The sequence below is a fragment of the Salmo salar genome, chromosome ssa12 (genome assembly GCF_905237065.1).
Source record: "Salmo salar chromosome ssa12, Ssal_v3.1, whole genome shotgun sequence".
NCBI lineage: Eukaryota > Metazoa > Chordata > Actinopteri > Salmoniformes > Salmonidae > Salmo > Salmo salar.
Window position 1 is genome coordinate 18,854,630 of NC_059453.1, and position 21,954 is coordinate 18,876,583.

Sequence of the window (21,954 nt, forward strand, 5' to 3'; positions counted from 1 at the left end):
GGAATATTCTAATCAAGTGAGAGACTTTGTCATTTCTTCAAACAATCATCTTTATTCAATATTGATAAATTATTGCAATAATGAGGCTGGTCGACCCAACACCCTTGAGTGTTGGACCGAGTAACCCAACTGATAATGAAAAAACAGATGTTATACAGGACTTAAAAATTATTGGCCAGGCTGGGTCGACCCCTCCTCGGCTTAGTTTCCCAGATGCAAGAATGAGAACAAACAATGAGATTTTTGTTCTATTCCTTCATGCTATCTCTATCTCGAGTCACAGACACAATCTCATCTATAGAATGCAGGCTCAGTTAGACCGGAGACATATGTCTCACATGCACCACTAATGATAGAATGGAATGTGGCTGTTTGTTTTATCACTGAGACATCAATCAATTGTCAGGTTCAAGCTATCTCTAGTAAAACCCCTGTCCTCCACGAGCTGCAGGAAGCTAGAGTGGAGACCATAAATAACAGCATTAATAGGACAGAAGTGTCTTACTATTGTTAGGTATATATGGTTAACTATTAATATCAAACAAATAAGGTAAATATGTAATTTTTCTATCATAATTCTCACCAACCGAAACACCCAAGATAACTTCTTCTACCTAGAACAAGTCTGCAGTGAGGACGCAGGCAGCTCCTCCTGTGCTGTTAAAGGCTACGAGAATCTCGGTTCTCCTGTTATGTTCGTTGGGGAACTAAAGTCTTTGAAGAATGCAGTTGTAGGAATCATAGTTGTTATTCTGATTCTCATACTCTGTCTCTTTGGGTTCATGTGGTTCAGGTGAGTGAGAGTAATCCACCCTTTGTTTACGTTCAGTTTTTTATCATTGATTTTGATCGATTTTTATTGATTGATTGATTCTTCCATTCATCTGTTCAATCATTCTTTCATTAACAAAACAGGAAGAAGGCCTCCATATCCACCTCTGACACAAGAGACAGAAGAGACACAGTAGAGAATGGACAGGTGAGTGTTGGAATCAGTTGACTGAGAACTACAGTGGTCTGTGAAAGGGATACCCAGTCAGTTGTAAAACTGAATGCATTCAGAGAGGTGCAGAGGGCTGCCGTAATCGACATCCATGTCTTCGGCACCCTGAAGAGATCAAATCAAATTTTATTAGTCACATGTGCAGATTACAACAGGTGTAGACCTTACAGTGAAATGCTTACTTACAAGCCCCTAACCAACAATGCAGTTAAAAAAACATGAATAAGAATAAGAAATAAAAGTAACAAGTAATTAAAGAGCAGTAGTAAAAAATAACACTAGCGAGACTATATACAGGGGGTACCGGAACAGAGTCAATGTGCGGGGACACCTGTTAGTCGAGGTAATTGAGGTAATATGTACATGTAGGTAGAGTTATTAAAGTGGCTATGCATAGCTAATAACAGAGAGTAGCAGCTGTGTAAAAGTGGGAGGGGGCAATGCAAATATTCTGGGTAGCCATTTGAAGTTGTTTAGAAGCCTCTTGGACCTAGACTTGGCGCTCCGGTACCGCTTGCCGTGCGGTAGCAAAGAGAACCATCTATGACTGGGGTGGCTGGAGTCTTTGACAATTTTTAGTGCCTTCCTCTGACACAGCCTGGTATAGAGGTCCTGGATGGCAGGAAGCTTGGCCCCAGTTATGTACTGGGCCGTACGCACTACCCTCTGTAGTGCCTTGCGGTTGGAGGCCGAGCAGTTGCCATACCAGGCAGTGATGCAACCAGTCAGGATGCTCTCGATGGTGCAGCTGTAGAACCTTTTGAGGATCTGAGGACCCATGCAAAATCTTTTCAGTCTCCAGAGGGGCAATAGGTTTTGTCGTTCCCTCTTCACGACTGACTTGGTGTGCTTGGACCATATTAGTTTGTTGGTGATGTGGACACCAAGGAACTTAAAGCTCTCAACCTGCTCCACTACAGCCCCGTCGATGAGAATGGGGGCGTGCTTGGTCCTCTTTTTCCTGTAGTCCACAATCATCTCCTTTGTCTTGATCACGTTGAGGGAGAGGTTGTTGTCCTGGCACCACACGGCCAGGTCTCTGACCTCCTCCCTTAGGCTGTCTCATCATTTTCAGTGATCAGGCCTACCAGTGTTGTGTCATCGGCAAACTTAATGATGGTGTTGGAGTCGTGCCTGGCTGTGCAGTCATGAGTGAACAGGGAGTACAGGAAGGGACTGATCACGCACCCCTAAGGGGTGGCGGATGTGTTGTTACCTAACCTTACCAACTGGGGGCGGCCCATCAGGAAGTCCAGGATCCAGTTGCATAGGGAGGTGTTTAGTCCCAGGGTCCTTAGCTTATTGATGAGCTTTGAGGGCACTATGGTGTTGAACGCTGAGCTGTAGTCAATGAATAGCATTCTCACGTAGGTGTTCCTTTTGTCCAGGTGGGAAAGGGCAGTGTGGAGTGCTATAGAGATTGCATCATCTGTGGATCTGTTCGGGCAGGATGCAAATTGGAGTGGGTCTAGCGTTTCTGGGATAATGGTATTGATGTGAGCCATGACCAACCTTTCAAAGCACTTCATGGCTACAGAAGTGAGTGCTACGGGTCGGTAGTCATTTAGGCAGGTTACCTTAGTGTTCTTGGGAACAGGGATTATGGTGGTCTGCTTCACACATGTTGGTATTACAGACTCGGACAGGGAGAGGTTGAAAATGTCAGTGAAGACACTTGCCAGTTGGTCAGCGCATGCTTGCAGTACACGTCCTGGTAATCTGTCTGGCCCTGCGGCCTTGTAAATGTTGACCTGTTTAAAGGTCTTACTCACATCGGCTGCAGAGAGCGTGATCACACAGTCTTCCGGAACAGCTGGTGCTCTCATGCATGTTTCAGTGTTATTTGCCTCGAAGCAAGCATATAAGTGGTTTAGCTCGTCTTGTAGGCTCATGTCACTGGGCAGCTCTCGTCTGTGTTGCCATTTATAGTCTAATGGTTTGCAAGCCCTGCCACATCCTACGAGCGTCGGAGCCGGTGTAGGACGATTCGATCTTGGTCATGTATTGATGCTTTGCCTGTTTGATGGTTCGTCGGAGGGTATAGCGGGATTTTTTATAAGCATCCGGGTTAGGGTGCCGCTCCTTGAACGTGGCAGCTCTACCCTTTAGATCAGGGCGGATGTTGCCTGTAATCCATGGCTTCTGCTTGGGGTATATACACGTCACTGTGGGGACAACGTCCTCAATGCACTTATTGATAAAAACCTATTCCCCCTCAGGTGATGGAAAATATTTGGCATGGGTCCTCAGATCCTCAAAAGGTTCTACAGCTGCACCATTGAGAGCATCCTGACTGGTTGCATCACTGCCTGGTATGGCAACTGCTCGGCCTCCGCATGGCAAGCGGTACCAGAGCGCCAAGTCTAGGTCCAAGAGGCTTCTAAACAGCTTCTAGCCCACGCCATAAGACTCCTGAACATCTAATCGAATGCCCCCTCCCCTCTTTTCGCCGCTGCTACTCTTTGTTGCTATCATCTATGCATAGTCACTTTAATAACTCTACCTACATGTACATACAACTGTCACATCTGCTCCTGCTATGCCCTCCTGTGTTCATCCGGTGTCTTCTTTACCTGCAGCCACTCCCCCAGTACACTCTCTGTCTCTCCCTCTCCCTCTCTGTGTGATTGGAGACAGAGCAGATCCCCACCAGTTGCAACCTGTTCCATAATCAAGACCTCTACAAATACTCAGTCCTGCCACTTCCACTCGCTGTTTATCCTCTCACTGCAGTTTTGCAGCTCTGACTCTGGTACATGTCTCCTGTTCAAATCTCACCACCCTGCTACCATGTTCTGGATTCAGCTCACCATCACTCCCTTGGATTTCCCTCCAGACCTGTTTACCCTGTCTCAACCAGCTCACTCCAACCTCAGCCTCCACATCTGGTTGTGAGCTCCGCCCAGAGCTCACAACCAGTCCCAAGTCATTCTTCTCCGCCCCGGGAGCCTTTTGTTCCGACTCCGAGTGCTACGATGGTAATCTCGGTGCTTGCAGAGCCTTTCTTGTGCAATGTTCACTAGTATTTGAGCATCAGCCCTACTCTTATGCTAGTGAATGAGCCAAGATTTATTTTCTGATTGGCTGCCTCCGTGGAGCAGCGCTTTCCTGGGCCACTGGGGAGTGGGAGAGACAGTCCCCCATTTGCTTCTCCTATGGTAGATTCACAAAGGAGATGAGGAAGGTCTTCGACCACCCAGTCTGTGGAAAGGATGCCGCTAAACATCTCCTGTTCCTTCGTCAAGGCTCCCAGAGTGTGGCTGAAATGGCATGTGAGTTATGCACCTTCGTTCAGAGAGGAGCCTTATGGACTTGACATTTCTCTCACCAACTCATTTCTCGCACTATCCGCATTGACAACCGTCTCCGTGAGCATTGAAGGGAGAGGGTAGGTAGGATTGCATGTCCCATAACATCTGCTTCAGGGCCTTGCTCTCCTCCTCCGACTGCATTGCATCTCCAGGCATGTTCTAATCCTGAACCCTTGCAGCTCGGCCGGACTCGTCTATATCCAGAGGAGAGGCAGCGGCGTATCAGTACTAGGACTTGTTCCCTGTGTCCAGCAAAAGAGGGGGCTCAGCAGTAGTGGGGGATATACTGTTGAGCCAAATCGCCTGCCCATCATCTCCCAGGACCCTGCTTGAAGCCAACCTTGTGTGGCAGAGCCAGGCTTTTCCTCTGTCTGCTCTCATCGATTTAGGCTCCGACGAGAGCTTCCTGGACCGAGGGGTCATTAACCAGTTGGGTCTGGACACTGTTTCACTTGATTCACCTCTCGATACCAACGCTCTCAATGGAAAGCTCATTTTCCGTGTCTGGGAGAGAACCGTTCCTGTTATCCTGCGTCTCTCTGGAAATCACCAGGAAAAGATCAGTTTCCACATAATCAACTGTCCTTACTTTCCCCTGGTTCTGGGTCATCCATGATTAAAGCTACACAACCCACAGATTGACTGGGCCACCGGGAGGGTAACTATTTGGAGTACATTTTGTCATTCCAATTGTCTACTTTCTGCCCTTCCACCTGCCTTGTCTGCACCCCAGTCCATTCCAGAACCCCAGGACCTGTCTTCTGTTCCTCCAGAGTATCATGGTCTAGCTCCTGTGTTCATTAAGTACCACACTCCTTCTCTGCCGTACGACTGCGCTATCGAGCTTCAGCCTGGAGCTCCTCTCCCCAGTAGCAGGTTGTATAACCTCTCTCGCCCCGAGCAAGAGGCTATGTAGGAATACATCCAGGATTCCCTGGCTGTCAGACATGTCAGGCCTTCTTCCTCTCCTGTGGGAGCTGGGATTTTCTTTGTCAAGAAAAAGGATGGGTCACTGAGGCCGTGCATAGTCTTCTGTGGGTTGAATAGTATCACTGTCACGAACAAGTATCCCTTGCCACTCATCAGTGCTGCTTTTGCCCCCCTCCATGGTGCCACGGTGTTCACTAAATTCGACGGTGTTCACTAAACTCGACCTCCGGAATGCCTACCACCTTGTCCGCATCAGAGAGGGGGACGAGTGGAAAATGGCATTCAACACACCACTTGGACACTTTGAGTATTTGGTCATGCCCTTTGGTCTCACTAATGCCCCTGCTGTTTTTCAGAGCCTGGTAAATGATGTTCTCAGGGATGTTATTGGCCGTTTTGTTTTTGTCTATGTGGATGCCATTCTTATTTTTTCGAAGGACCTTGAGGCTCACAAGCAACACGTTCACCAAGATCTCCAACAGGTGGTGGAGAGTAAGCTGTTTGTTAAGGCTGAGAAATGTGAGTTTCATGTTTCCTCTGTGTCCTTCTTGGGTTACATCATTGCACAAGGACAGCTATGAATGGACCCTGCCAAGGTTAGGGCAGTCACAGAGTGGCCTGTACCCGCAAATCTGAAGCAGCTACAGCGTTTCCTGGGGATTGCCAATTTTTATAGACGTTTCATCCATGACTACAGTCGTTTGGCAGCTCCTCTCACCACTCTCACCTCCACGCCGTTACACTGGTCCCCTGAGGCAGAATCAGGGTTCCAGGAACTCAAGCACCTCTTCACTTCCGCTCCAATCCTTACCCAGCCAGACCCAGAACTCCAGTTCGTCCTCGAGGTGGATGCTTACGACACCCGGATAGGTGCAGTTCTGTCTCAACGTTCACCCTTGGATCAGAAGCTACAGCCATATGCCTTGTCCCGCAAGCTCTCACCTGCAGAGAGAAATCTTGACATAGGAAACTGGGAACTTCTGGCCGTGAAGCTGGCTCTTGAGAAGTGGCATCACTGGTTAGAGGGTTTAGTCCTCCCCTTCATTGTGTGGACGGATCGCAAAAACCTAGCCTACATCCAGGCCGCCAAACGTCTGAACTCTCGGCAGGCCAGGTGGGCATTGTTTTTCGGAAGATTCAACTTCATACTCACACTAAACTGGGATCTAAGAATACCAAGCCTGACACCCTCTCCCGTCAGTTCCCAGCAGACAACACAGGTTCCGAGCCAGAAACTATTATGCCATCCTCCTGCTGTCTCCTGGGAGATTGAGTCCCGTGTTTGCCAGGCTGAGCTGAACCAGCCTGATCCAGGAAACGGTCCTTGTAAGGATCTGTTTGTGCCAGATTCAGTTCACTCTGAAGTTCTTCAGTGGGCCCATTCTACTCACCTCACCTGTCACCCTGGCATGAATCGGACTGTCGCCTTCTTGCATCAGCGATTTTGGTGGCCCACCATGGAGAGAGACACTCGGGAATTCATCTCAGCCTGCTCGGTCTGTGCCCGGAACAAAACCTCCACCAAACCTACGTCCGGTCTTCTTCGCCCTCTTCCCATACCCAGTCGCCCCTGGTCACACATAGCTCTGGACTTCGTCACTGGTCTTCCCCCATCTAACGGTAACTCAGTCATCCTCACTATTATTGACAGATTTTCCAAAGCGGCTCACTTCATTCCCCTCTCCAAGCTTCCTTCCTCCAGGGAGACTGCGGACCTGCTGGTATCCCATGTGCTGCGGCTGCATGGCATCCCTGTTGACATCATTTCTGACAGGGGACCCCGGTTTACTTCCCAGGTATGGAGAGCCTTCTGCACAGAACTTGGTATTAATGTTAGCCTTTCATCTGGATATCATCCCCAGACTAATGGCCAGACCGAGCAGGCCAACCAGGAGTTGGAGACTGCCCTACGCTGTGTGACTTCGGCTAACCCTTCCTCCTGGAGTGCCCAGCTACCCTGGGTGGAATATGCCCACAACACCCTCATCAACGCCTCGTCAGGTATGTCACACTTTGAGTGTGATCTGGGTTTCCAACCCCCCTTGTTCCCTGCCCAAGAGGTCAAGGTAGCGATGCCCTCAGTCCAGGACCACATGCGCCGTTGTCATCACACCTGGAGGAGGGCCCGGGCTGCTCTTCTTCATGCCTCCGCCAGGACCCAATCCCAAGCTAACCGTCACCGTGCTTCAGCCCCAGTCTACACTCCAGGCCAAAAGGTATGGCTTTCATGTAAGGATTTGCCCTTGAATGTAGTTTCCAAAAAACTAGCCCCTCGATTCATTGTTCCCTTTGAGAGTGATCGTGTCATAAAACCCTCTGCTGTGCATCTGAAACTCCCAGACTCTCTCAAAATCCACCCCACCTTCCATGTGTCCTTAATTAAACCAGTCTGCTCCAGTCCTCTGTCCCCTCCTGCAGCAGCTCCTCCACCCCCTCGGCTTATCGACGACCATCCTGCCTATACCGTCCGGCGGCTTTTGGATGTGCGCCGTCAGGGCCGCGGTTGGCAGTATCTGGTGGACTGGGAGGGATACGGGCCTGAGGAGCGCTGCTGGGTGTGACATCATCACATTCTGGATCCCTCCCTCTTACAGGATTTCCATACCTCACACCCAGACTGTCACATCTGCTCCTGCTATGCCCTCTTGTGTTCATCCGGTGTCTTCTTGACCTGTAGCCACTCCCCCAGTACACACTCTCTCTCTCCCTCTCCCTCTGTGTGATTGGAGACAGCTGTGCTGGAGTCAGAGCAGATCCCAACCAGCTGCAACCCGTTCCATAATCAAGACCTCTACAAATACTCAGTCCTGCCACTTCCACTCTGCCAGATCGTAATCTCTGCTCAGTCAGTTTATGCTTCTAGCTATTTATGATTATTCAAGATCCTGTTACCCTGCTGTGCCTGTTTCCCTGCCTGATGCCGTTTATCCTCACTGCAGTTTTGCCGCTCTGACTCTGATACCTGTTTCTTGTTCCACATCTCACCACCCTGCTAACCTGTTCTGGATTCAGCTCACTATCACTCTCTTGGATTTCCCTCCGGACATGTTTACCGTGTCTCACTCCAACCTCAGCCTCCACATCTGGTTTCCTACAACCACCCGAGCTTCCTCTGGCCTGCACTCCATCTCTCCCTGTTTGGCAATAAATATTTTGATTTATTCATCCAGTTTCCTCATCTGAGTCTGCTCTTGGGTTCCCCTGTGCCGCTCCACCTAACAACCTCTACTAACCGGTGCCCCCGCAAATTGATTTTGTATCAGTACCCCCCTGTATATAGTCTTGCTATTGCAATTTTACTGCTGCTCTTTAATTACTTGTTACTTTTATCTCTTATTCTTATCCATATTTTTTTTTAACTGCATTGTTGGTTAGGGACTCGTAAGTAAGCATTTCACAGTAAGGTCTACACCTGTTGTATTCAGCGTATGTGACTAATAAAATTTGATTTAATTTGAATCCCAGAACATACTCCAGTCTGTGCTAGCAAAACAGTCCTGTAGTTTAGCATCTGCTTCATCTGACCACTTTTTTATAGACAGTCACTGGTGCTTGCTGCTTTAATTTTTGCTTGTAACCAGGAAACAGGAGGATAGAATTATGGTCAGATTTGCCAAACGAAGGGAGAGCTTTGTATGTGTCTCTCTGTGTGGAGTAAAGGTGGTCTAGAATTCTTTACCCTCTGGTTGCACATTTAACATGCTGATAGAAATGAGGTAAAACTGATTTAAGTTTCCCTGCATTAAAGTCCCCGGCCACTAGGAGCGCCGCCTCTGGATGAGCTTTCTGCTTATGGCGGTATACAGCTAATTGAGTGCGGTTTTAGTAACAGCATCGGTCTGTGGTGGTATGTAGACAGCTATGAAAAATACAGATGAAAACTCTCTAGGTAGATAGTGTGGTCTACAGCTTATCATGAGATACTCTACCTCAGGCGAGCAAAATCTTGAGACTTCCTTAGATATCGTGCACCAGCTGTTGTTTACAAATATGCATAAGTGTCTTACCAGAGGCTGCAGTTCTATCCTGCCGATAGAGTGTATAACCCGCCAGCTGTATGTTCTTAATGTTGTCGTTCAGCCACGACTCTGTGAAACATAAGATATTAAAGTTTTTAATGTCCCATTGGTAGGATATATGTTCTTTCAGTTCGTCCCATTTATTTTCCAGCAATTTAACGTCAGCTAGCAGGACGGAAGGCAAAGGCAGATTAGCCATTTGTCACCTGATCCTCACAAGGCACCCGGATCTTTTTCCGCAAAATCTCAGTTTCCTTCTTCAGCGAATGATGGGAATCTGGGCCTGGTCGGGTAGTATATCCCTCTCGTCCAGCTCATTGAAGAAAAACTCTTTGTCTAATCTAAGTGAGTAATCGCAGATCTGATGTCCAGAAGCTCTTTTCGGTCATAAGAGACGGTAGCAGCAACATTATGTACAAAACAAGCTACGAACAACGCGAAAAAACAAACAAAATAGCATGGTTGGTTAAGAGCCGGTAAGACGACAGTCATCCCCGCCATCACTTCATTTTGATGCAGCACTCCATCACTCTTGTTATTGGTCAAATAGTCCTGATACAGCCTGGAGGTGTGTTTTAGGTCATTGTCCTGTTGAAAAACAAATGATAGTCCCACTAAGTGCAAACCAGCTCGGCTGGCGTATCGCTGCAGGATGCTGTGGTAGCCATGCTGGTTAAGTGTACCTTGAATTCTAAATAAATTACCGACAGTGTCACCAGCAAAGCACCCCCACACCTCCTCCTCCATGCTTCATGCTGGGAACCACACATGGGGAGATCATCCGTTCACCAACTCTGTGTCTCACAAAGACACGGCGGTTGGAACCATCTCAAATGTGGACTCATCAGACCAAAGGACAGATTTCCACCCGTCTAATGTCCATTGCTCGTGTTTCTTGGCCCAAGCAAGTCTCTTCTTCTTATTGGTGTCCTTTAGTAGTGGTTTCTTTGCAGCAATTCGACCATGAATGCCTGATTCCTCTGAACAGTTGATGTTGAGATATGTCTGTGTAACGGCTGTCGGGAGAGAGAGTAGACCAAGGCGCAGCGGAGTTAGTGTTCATCATTGAATTTAATAACAGAAAGAACACTATACAAAACAAGAAAACCGACAGCCAAACAGTGCTGTCAGGTGCAAACCACACAACAGAAACAATTACCCACAAAACCCCAACGGAAAAACAGGCACTTATGTGTGACTCCCAATCAGCAACAACACTCTACAGCTGTGCCTGATTGGAAGCCACAAGGCCAAAATCAACGAAACAAACCAACATAGAAAAATGCACATAGAACGCCCACCCAATGTAACACCCTGGCCTAAACAAAATAAAGAACAAAAACCCCTCTCTATGGCCAAGGCGTTACAGTCTGTTAGTTGAACCGTGTGAAGAATGTATTTGGGCTGCAATCTGAGGTGCAGTTAACTCTAATGAACTTACCCTCTTCATGTAACTCTGGGTCTTCCTTTCCTCTGGGGGTCCTCATGAGAGCCAGTTTCATCATAGTGCTTGATGGTTTTTGCGACTGCACTTGAAGAAACTCAAAGTTCTTGACATTTTCCATATTGACTGACCTTCATGACTTAAAGTAATGATGGACTGTTGTTTCTCTTTGCTTAATTGAGCTGTTCTTTCCATAATATGGACTTGGGTATTTTACCAAATTGGGCTATGTTTTGTATACCACCCCTACCTTGTCACAACACAACTGGAACCCAAAAGGGTTCTCCTATGGGGACAGCCGAAGAACCCATTTGGAATACTTTTTTCTAAGAGACTACCCTGCATGTGTCACAGGTGTAACCAAGGTCTTATAATGAGTGACATCATCCTCGCCTCCTCCATGGCGGCTACACTGTTGCTCCTGGCAACGGCTCAAGGTTCTGAGCACGGGCGCTAGGCGATGGTCCAGGGCGGACAGGTGCAGCTCGGAGAGGGGCCACGGAGAATAGATGATCATGGAAAAGAGAGTCCCTCATGACATGACAGACTGTACTAGGGCAGGGAGAGGAGACGCAGACAGAGACAGTGGGGTGGAGCGACGGATCCTAGAGAAGGAGAAAGAGAGAGAAATTGAGTGAAAGTTGAGAAAGAAGAGGAATAAATGATATTTTTCATTTATCATGTTCTCTCCTCTAGCTGAGTATATATATTCACGATAACACAACTTATTGCGCCTTAATGTTTAATCATGTACCATGTTTTAGGATAGAAGGTTCATCTTTAGAGTGGCCTCCAAACCTGTAGTCCACACACAGTGTCAATGTTACAATCAGCTAACGTTAGTTAAACCTGTAGTCAGCACACAGTGTCAATGTTACAATCAACTAACGTTAGTTAAACCTGTAGTCAGCACACAGACAGTGTCAATGTTACAATCAACTAATGTTCATTAGCTAGCATAAAAATAAAATGTTGGTAATTCGTGTAGTCTTACTACTGCAGTAGGCTACTGCTTGTCCATGTGATAGCTAACAGCAAGAAACCCAGACGAGAGAAACTCGAAAGCATTCAGGCAGCAGAGATGAGCTTGTCATTAGCTAGCTAACATTAGACATTTTAATTATTCATACATTTACTTTTAATACTTCAGTATATTTGAGCAATTACATTTATTTTGATACATAAGTATATTAGAAACCAATTACTTTTAGACTTTTACTCAAGTAGAATTTGACTGGGTGACTTTCACTATTACTTGAGTCATTTTCTATTATGTTATCTTTACTTTGACTCATGTATGACAATTGGGTTCTTTTTCCACCACAGGACTTATGTTTATTTTTGTCCAGAGAATACTTGTGAATTAGGTTTGATGCACCCATTGCAAAGACTTGCACAAACAGCTCTTTGTCCTATCTGTGCTGGAGCTGCCATTATAGCAGCAGCGAATGACCAGAATTAGGAATTCTCAGACACCCCCCACGAGAAGCCTATTCAGGTAAGGAATTCTTATCACTTTACAAGGTCCCTGTAACACCTAAAGATTTTGCAATTGTTTTAGATGCCATTCCCTCAGGTGTTGCTTTATTATTCAGGAACGTGTCAAGACCTGGCCCTCAGAGCCTACCTTCCATTAACCCTGTTGACTCATCAGTAGGAAAGATTTGTTTCTCTTTTTACCATTCAACAACAGAGCGATACGAACCTTGTTTCAGCAGGATGTTGTATCTATCTATACCTTATGTCATGCATTATTGGAACGGATTTATTGATAATATCTGTTGGAAAAAAGTTTGGATGTTGCCACACACATACCTACTTGTTAACAAAATGAAGCTCGTTTTCTTTAAAATTATTAATAAATATTATCCTGCTAACCACTATATGAAGAAGTTTAAGGTTAACATCATCTCAAATGGTTCCTTTTGTAATGACCACCCAGAAACAGTGTTGCATCTTTTTTGGCTTTGTATTCATGTAAGAAAACTGTGGCAAGACATCAGTAGATTTATAATTGAACACATTTATGAAGATCTTACACTATTGTGGAGAGATGTACTGCTTGGATTCTTTACTTACGATAGAAATAACCTGAAACAATTTTATGTAATTCATTTCATTATTCTTTTGGCCAAATTTCATATTCACAAATGTAAATTTACAAACAAAACACCACATTTTCTTACCTTACAAAAATAAATTGAACTGTACTTTAAGACAATTAAATACTCTACTAACAAAAAATCTGTTAGACAATAAGTGTACGTATGTCCCTTAAAGTCCTTGTGTAATGTGATATTGTGCCCCTAGCCCAATTGTCCTTTGTATATTATTTATATAAACTTGTGTTCCCATATGTACTTCCTGTATTGATTTGTTGTTAATAAAAAATAAATAAATGTAAAACGCCTATTCAGATACTCCCTCTTTGCGCATGTGTTCTAAATTACTGCCAGGCAAGGGTAGACGATAGCAGACAACAAGATTCTTAGCGAAATGGGGTGTTGAACGTTTTCTTGACTTGAATTTTATAGATCACGTAAAATGTTATCCAGGAACTTTCTGAAGTAATATTAGGCTACATGAGACGTTTATTTGTTTGAACTTAATTCCGTTTTGATATTGAAATAGATGTTTGATTGCTCTGGTCTAGGGACGCATCATTTACAGCATTGGGAATCGAATTTTCTCTCCACAACTCCTTAGTCATGATCTCTACACTACAACAAAGTAGTCTAACTGTACTGTAGCCTACAACATTTCATTCCATACAAAGAAACAATAGCTTCCACAATGGATCGGGTAAGTCTGGCTTTAACAGTATAAGTCTGCTTTGTTGTACAAAATGTCTAGGCCTAGTTTTCATCGTCTTTGATCCTCCACTTCCTGTGTTGGGTTTAAACGGTTCAACAAAAAAAAAAACATGACGGTAAAACTTGTTGCGATTTTTCTTCTTCTTCAAAGTAGCCTACTACTATATCATGTTTAGGAATCTGTGACTATTAACTAATTATCTCTCCTTCCTCCCAAAGTGTTCAAATTCCTTTCGAACACATTATCTATTATTTGACCAGATACTCAAGTGGCCGTTCTAACAAAGAAAATAAATGTTTTCAACAATGGAAGGCAATCCGTAAAGAGGCAAGATCAGGTGGGACCATTATAGCCAATGAGAGGGCAGACGTGTGTTTCCACTTGTTCCACAGCCACAAACGTCTATATCGCATTTTCATTTATTCAAGGTTAGGCATAGAGCTAGAAGTGTTGTTAGGGTGAAAATCACATTTTAATAAGATACAATTTAGAAATGGGCGTGGTTTATGGCTTTGTTTGTGGTAACTAGTGACGTCCAGGCACTACTCCCATATAATTTTTTTATTTCACCTTTATTTAACCAGGTAGGCCAGCTGAGAACAAGTTGTCATTTACAACTGCGACCTGGCCAAGATAAAGCAAAGCAGTGCGAAAACAACACAGAGTTTCACATGGGATAAACAAAGTACAGTAAATAACACAATAGAAAATCAGTATACAGTGTGTGCAGATGAAGAAAGGAGGTAAGGCAATAAATAGGCCATAGTGGCGAAGTAATTACAATTTAGCAATTAACACTGGAGTGATAGATGTGCACTGGATTTGGGTGAAGGAGAAGCGGGGGGGCTTGGGCCAGTAGCTGCGGGGGGTGCAGAGCTGTTGGCCGGGGTTGGGGTAGCCAGGTGGAAAGCGTGGCCAGCCGTAGAGAAATGCTTATTGAAATTCTCGATTATCGTGGATTTATCAGTGGTGACAGTGTTTCCTAGCCTCAGTGCAGTGGGCAGCTGAGAGGAGGTGCTCTTATTCTCCATGGACTTTACAGTGTCCCAAAACCTTTTGGAGTTAGTGCTGCAGGATGCACATTTCTGTTTGAAAAAGCTAGCCTTTGCTTTCCTAACTGACTGTGTATATTGGTTCCTGACTTCCCTGAAGTGTCCTACTTTTACCAATACACTCCTAACAACCTAATCTTTACAAAATGTATATTCGATCAAATAAGGCAGAAGCCAGATTTTGGGCCCAGTTATCCCTCTCGCTTCACCTCTTCCTCGCTGTTTGACGGGACATTTCTGGTATGAGATATATGGTGGAAACTAGCCCATGCCTCCACCAACCCAATGCTCTTAGATTTGTGGGTTGTAGTGAACAATTGAACATTAAAGGAAAATGGAGATATTTGAAGGATGCACCCAAATCAGAGGTCTAAATGCACCCAAATCAGAGGTCTAGACTAAATTAATAAAATAATTGGTTTAATATTAATCTATGTTGAATACTAATTGTGTCCAACAGGACAAAGCTAGCCGATTCCCCTCTACCCTCCCGGAGTCCCCAGGTCAAACGTCTCCCAGTACCGCTTTACTGCTGGGTCTGGTCGACTGCAGGAAAACACCGGGGCAGAGTGGAACTGAGAGAGGAGGAGAAGAAGAGAAGGAAGATGGAGATTTGATTTCATTAAGTAAGAACCATGGTGTGTAGATTAGACTACAGTCCGCTTCTGTAACAATTAATTGATTAGTTATATATTGATGAAAATATCTGGTCGTTCCACCCAATTTTAAGTGTAACTTGGTATAAAAAAAAGTTTGATTACACATCATTTTAACATTCTGTCATAAAGATGACGTGTTCAACTTAATAAAACACATGTTTTGCCATCTCAAGAGGTTAAATGAAATATAAATCCTATAGTAAGAGCCAATGTGCTAAATAAAGTAACAGGGTTGACCGTAACAGGGGACTAGTGAAAACAACAAAAACATTACATTGGTAAAATAGTCCTTTAAATCAGCCATGAATCTGCTTGTGACAGGGGGAATGGAAGCTAGTATTGAGTAGCAATTGAATGCAATCTTGACAAAAAAAAGTTATTGTTAAAACATTTCTAGCATGTCTGTGTATGGATAGAAGGGTTGAGATGCTCAGTTTTCCACCACAAAACAGCAGAGAATTTACAAAAAGTAGAACCAGCTCACCTCCTTTTACTCTATGATTTGGCTATTAGATGTTCAATGTTTCTTATGCAAAAAATATTTTTTTAAAGAATAGTTTCACCATATTAAAACAAGAGTTCAGTTCATGTAACAGGGTTGACTTTGATTTACTGTCCCTCATTTTAATCACTAATTACATGAAATAAATAATGTTCAGAAATTACTGTCAAAGTAACCAAATAACTAGGGCTTTACATGCACACTAATATTTTCCTATTAAACTGATTATGGCAGTAGGCCGAGTATGGCGTTAGTCATGTAAACATCTTACTCTGCTGATCTCTATTGGTGTAAGGTCATAAACGAAGGAAGCATATGTCTTTAAAAACACCTGGTTTTCTGAGCAATCTTTAGAATGATTAGGACATGTAAACACTTTAATCAGAGTTATAGAGGTGTATTTAATCTGTGTATGTGCTAACACAAGCAGCTCAAGCTAACTTATTTTGACCGAGGGCAGTGAGTTCAGGAAAAACTGAAAGTATGCAGCTTAGAAATAGTTTCACATACAAACTTTATTTGTGCAAACTCAGATTCAATATGCTTTAAAAAAAAATAACATGGTCGCTGTCGTAAAAAGTATATTTTGATTGCCAATTTTTCATTTATCAAAGTCACATCAGGTCGCCTGATTTCAGATGTGTCCGTAAACAGGTTTATTAGGGATATTGTTCTTTCAAAGCATGTCAACGTTTAAATCAAACTCTTGTACTATTGACTATTCACAATAATCATATTATTCTGCGCTTGTAACTGTACTCAAAATGCTGAAATGTCATTTAGCTAGAGTTTATTCATATTAAAAATCTGATTAATTGAATTTTCTGTGTGTTCTGTATAAAACGTCACTTTATTTAATATAACAGAGATTTAAAAATGAATATTGGTGCACAATTATTACTGGAAAAATATCTAAGGAATGCAAAAGGCATTTATTTCATGTAACGCCCATCTGTTTATGGACCCATATTTTACAAAACTTAATTATTCAATGTCTTGTTTCACAGAGGACATCCCTAATTGTTGCTCTCTCAGTGAGAGGGGCTTATCATCTGGGGAGCCTCAACAACATCATGATGCTGACAAGAAAGAGAAGAGTCTCTCCAGATCAGAACACCTCAAGAAACACCAGCATAGAAGTATAGGGAAGGAATCTCACCACAGCTGCTCTGACTATGGGAAGAGTTTTGCTAAACAGAAGGATTTGATAATTCCGGAACGGATTCACACGGGAGAGAAACCATACCACTGCTCTCAGTTTGGGAAGAGTTTTGCTGCATCTAAAACCTTAAAATCTCATCAGAGAATTCATACAGGGGAGAGGCCTTACCCTTGCTTTGATTGTGGGAAATGCTTCAATCAATTAGGAGACCTGACTACTCACCAGCGCGTACACAAAGGAGAGAAATCTTATAGCTGTGATCAGTGTGGGAAGAGCTTCAATAAATCAGGAGCCCTGATGAGACACCAACGCATACACACAGGAGAGAAGCCTTATAGCTGTGATCAGTGTGGGAAGAGGTTCAATCAATTAGTACATCTGACCACACACCAACACATACACACAGGAGAGAAGCCTTATAGCTGTGATCAATGTGGGAAAAGCTTCAGTAATTCAGGAGCCATGACTAGACACCAACGCATTCACACAGGAGAGAAGCCTTATAGCTGTGATCAGTGTGGGAAGAGTTTTGCTCAAGATTTCTCCCTGACTACACACCAGCGAGTACACAGAGGAGTGAAGCCTTATAGCTGTGATCAGTGTGGGAAGAATTTCTGGACGTCAGGACACCTGACTACACACCAGCGAATACACACAGGAGAGAAGCCTTATAGCTGTGATCAGTGTGGGAAGAATTTCTATACGTCTGGACACCTAACTACACACCAACGCATACACACAGGAGAGAAGCCTTATAGCTGTGATCAGTGTGGGAAGAGCTTCAATCATTCAGGATCCCTGATTATACACCAACGCATACACACAGGAGAGAAGCCTTATAGCTGTGATCAGTGTGGGAAGAGCTTCAATCATTCAGGAGCCCTAACCACACACCAACGCATACACACTGGAGAGAAGCCTTACAGCTGTGATCAGTGTGGGAAGAGCTTCAATTATTCAGGAAACTTGACTGCACACCAACGCATACACACAGGAGAGAAGCCTTATAGCTGTGATCAGTGTGGGAAGAGCTTCAGTCGATCAGGAGACCTGATTACACACCAACGCATACACACAGGAGAGAAGCCTTATAGTTGTGATCAGTGTGGGAAGAGCTTCAATCGATCAGGACCCCTGACTATACACCAACGCATACACACAGGAGAGAAGCCTTATAGCTGTTATCAGTGTGGAAAGAGTTTTGTTCGAGATTCCAATCTGATTGCACACCAACGCATACACACAGGAGAGAAGCCTTATAGCTGTGATCAGTGTGGGAAGAGCTTCAATCAATCATTAGAACTGACTAGACACCAACGCATACACACAGGAGAGAAACCTTATAGCTGTGAGCATTGTGGGAAGAGCTTCAATCAATCAGGAAACCTGTCTAAACACCAACGCATACACACAGGAGAGAAGCCATATAGCTGTGATCAGTGTGGGAAGAGTTTTGCTCTAGATTTCACCCTGACTACACACCAGCGAATACACACTGGAGAGAAACCTTACTCCTGTCTATGTGGAAAGAGCTTTGCTCATTCAGGGTCACTGAAAAAACACAAGGAAGCACAAACATGTTTTCTTTTATCTCCCTCCTCTCCAGCACCGGTTCCAGATCCCTAAATAAAGGTTCAATAGAAAATATATTGTAAACAGTCATCCATCTCCCATTCTCTAACAGTTTACTAAGTCTGATTACCATGGTAACCTGTGTAGCATATTATGCAGCTCTGGATCCATATGTATCAAGTGTCTTGGAGTAGGAGTGCTGTGTGTGTGGGGTGGGGGGGGGGGGGTATTCAGAGCTGTATCTTATTTCATTAACTCCTATTAACCATTAAATAATGTAGAATAATGTTTCAACAATAGGAGGTTCATATTCATGTGTGAGGGAAATGTTGTCTGAGGAGAGAGCCTTGAATTGTACATCTTACCTCATACAGTCATTGGGTCCTGTAGGTGCTGGGTAGAGATGAGGGGGAGACGGTCATTACCCCCTCAGACCTTTTGTCAGAAGGCCCAGAATATGTTCTATAAGTTAAGAGAGGAGATGGTGCCAGTCACATGCAGGAACCAAATGTTAATGATTAATTAATTATGAATAATGTAAATCATGCAAATATAACTTGTCTGTGTAAGCAGTATATAAGAGAACTTAACAGGACTGCCCCGAAAGAGCTCCTGACCGACGTGTACTATGGTGCATTAAGTTTGTTGGAACCTCTCCAGCTTGCTGATAATAAATAATTATTCATTTAAGTTTCACTGAGTCCCAGGTAGTAATTTTCAGAACACATGTATTCAATACAACAATACATGAAATCTATTGTCTTATGTGAAGGAGATGTCACACTGCATGAGGCAAATGGTGGTCACACCAGATACTGACTACCTTTAAAAAAAAGTTATCTGTATTCCCAGTCATGTGAAATCCATAGATTAGGGCCTAATTCATTTAGAACAGTTTACTGATTTCTTTATATGAACTATAACTCAGTAAAATCATATACATTGTTGCATGTTGTGTTTCTATTGTTGTTCAGTATAGTAATAATAATATAATAAACTAATTGAATAAATGAATGGGCCTCCTACTGTTTTAGGTGTTCTGGGTCAGAACTGTTTCAATGTGACTTACACCCATCAGAGTATCTGTGCCCTGAAACAACTCTGACTGTCACAGGTAATATATAATATCTACAGGTAATATATAGTATCTATAGGGAATATATAATATCAAATTATAATAATTCATTAGAATGATTCAGACCTGCGGGTGAAGGTGTCTTCCTCCACAGAGGAAAAGAAGAGAACACTCACCTGTAGCACCACCTGTCTTCTGACTGACAACCCAAACCCCACTTACATCTGGTACAAGAACGGACAACATCTCCATGACCCTACTTCCCAACAATACTCCTGTAATACTCTAGTGGTCTGGCGTTACTCTGCAGACAGTTACTCCTGTGCTGTAAAAGACCATGAGGATTTTCTCACTCCTACAGTGTGTGAGTCTGAACTCACCTATAATAATCATCTTAAGAATCAATCATTAAGGCCTGTGGACCAATAGTAGAACATGTGGGGAAAAACAGACAAATCTGTAACACTAGTAGAAATGATGCAGTATAATATAAAAGGTAGAAAATGGCTGATGGTATGTTAACTTGTTCTACCATTTTAGAATTATAATTTTTGTATCCATTTTAGAATAAGACTGTAACGTAACAAAATGTGGAAAATTTCAAGGGGTCTGAATACTTTCCGAATGCACTGTATGTTTATAGTTTTTATTCATTTAAATGAACCAGTCCAATACATCTAAAACACTTAAGCAGTCATATTATCATTTGAAGAATTGATCAGATACATTTAGTTTCAGGTGTTCATGGTCAGAGCTGTTTGAATGTGATTTACACCAAGAGGAGTATCTGTGCCTTGAAGGGGTCAACAGTGGACATTACCTGCACGTATAGACATCCCAGCTGGAAAAATGTCACAGAAGTATCCTGGTTCAACAAATGGGAGTCTGGAGTTACTACAGATCTAAGCCAGGACACAGAGTATGCAGGTAGTGTGAAGTACCATCCTACTACAGACAAGGACTCCACCCTGAGAATCACAGACCTGAGAGAGAGTGACTGCTGAATACAAGTTTAGATTTACAACAACTGAGGTAAAATGGGGATACAGCTTCCCTGGCATACCTCTGAATGTCACAGGTTATACTGTCCTTACAGTATTATATCATCTAGTCTTAAGTCATATTGTTGGTGGAAATAATGATGATTGTGCTATTTTGTCTTCATTTGCCCCTTTTCAGACTTAAAGGTGAAGGAGACTCCTGGCACAGAGGAAGGGAAGGTGACCTGTAGCACCACCTGTCTTCTGACTGACGACCCCACCTACATCTGGTACAAGAATGGACAACTTCTGCTGTGGAATATTCTAATCAAGTGAGAGACTTTGTCATTTCTTCAAACAGTCATCTTTATTCAATACCGATTCATTCTTGCAATAATGAGGCTGGTCGACCCAACACCCTTGAGTGTTGGACCGAGTAACCCAACTGATAATGAGAAAACAGATGTTATACAGGACTTAAAAATTCTTAGTCAGGCTGGGTCGACACCTCCTCGGCTTAGTTTCCCAGATGCAAGGATGAGAACAAACAATGAGATGTTTGTTCTATTCCTTCAGGCTATCTCTATCTCGAGTCACAGACACAATCTCATCTATAGAATGCAGGCTCAGTTAGACCGGATACATATGTCTCACATGCACCACTAATGATAGAATGGAATGTGGCTGTTTGTTTATCACTGAGACATCAATCAATTGTCAGATTCAAGCTATCTCTAGTAAAACCCATGTCCTCGACTAGCTGCAGGAAGAGTGGAGACCATAAATAACAGCATTAATAGGACAGAAATGTCTTACTATTGTTAGGTATATATTGTTAACTATTAATATCAAACAAATAAGGTAAATATGTAATTTTTCTATCCCACTTCTCACCAACCCAATAACTACATACAATATGTTAGCCCTTGGTGCAGTCACAGCTCTCGGGCACCTGCGCGAGCACATGGAAACTCACTCAAGCACTGTCCCAAGACTCACAAGTTACAACAGGTACCCTAGTTAGCGAGCTTGGTGAAACTTGTTAACATAAATCTTTATATTGTCCACATTGTAACAAAACGTATGGTTGCATAACAGCACATTGTGTAACATTATCAAGGTTTTATATTGAACAATAGCGGAGCCAAGGACAACATACCTCACTAAGCCGAAGGTCAGGCAACAGAGAACAATAAGGGGGTATGGAAATACAGATAACCCGCTATGGACCAAACCAAAATATACTAAACTTTTACAATGATGTGTATTTACAATATAGATATGAAAAAGTGTTTGTACACCAAAAACTAACATTAGCTATGCAGCTGTAATTAAAAAAATAATAACACACTGAATTATTATGAAATTATTAACATCCCCTTGACTTGGCCTATTTGAACTGGTCCTTGTGTGCAACTTAGTGCATAATCT

General features: G+C 43.4%; 1 protein-coding gene across 3 annotated transcripts; it reads left to right on the forward strand.

Annotated features, from left to right (window-relative positions):
- Positions 1-13,210: 13,210 nt before the first annotated feature.
- LOC106564396 (zinc finger protein 135-like) lies at positions 13,211-19,158 on the forward strand. 3 transcript variants are annotated; one of them, XM_014130478.2, is made up of 3 exons: positions 13,211-13,509; positions 15,034-15,211; positions 16,742-19,158. In XM_014130478.2, the coding sequence occupies exons 1-3, from the start codon at positions 13,501-13,503 to the stop codon at positions 18,520-18,522; spliced, it is 1,968 nt and encodes a 655-aa protein (XP_013985953.1). In that variant the 5' UTR covers positions 13,211-13,500; the 3' UTR covers positions 18,523-19,158. The 3 variants fall into 3 exon arrangements, with proteins under 3 accessions (XP_013985953.1, XP_045546925.1, XP_045546926.1); XM_045690969.1 differs by having other exon boundaries at positions 13,214-13,509; positions 15,034-15,199; XM_045690970.1 differs by lacking the exon at positions 15,034-15,211 and having other exon boundaries at positions 13,214-13,509.
- The last annotated feature ends 2,796 nt before the right edge of the window (positions 19,159-21,954 follow it).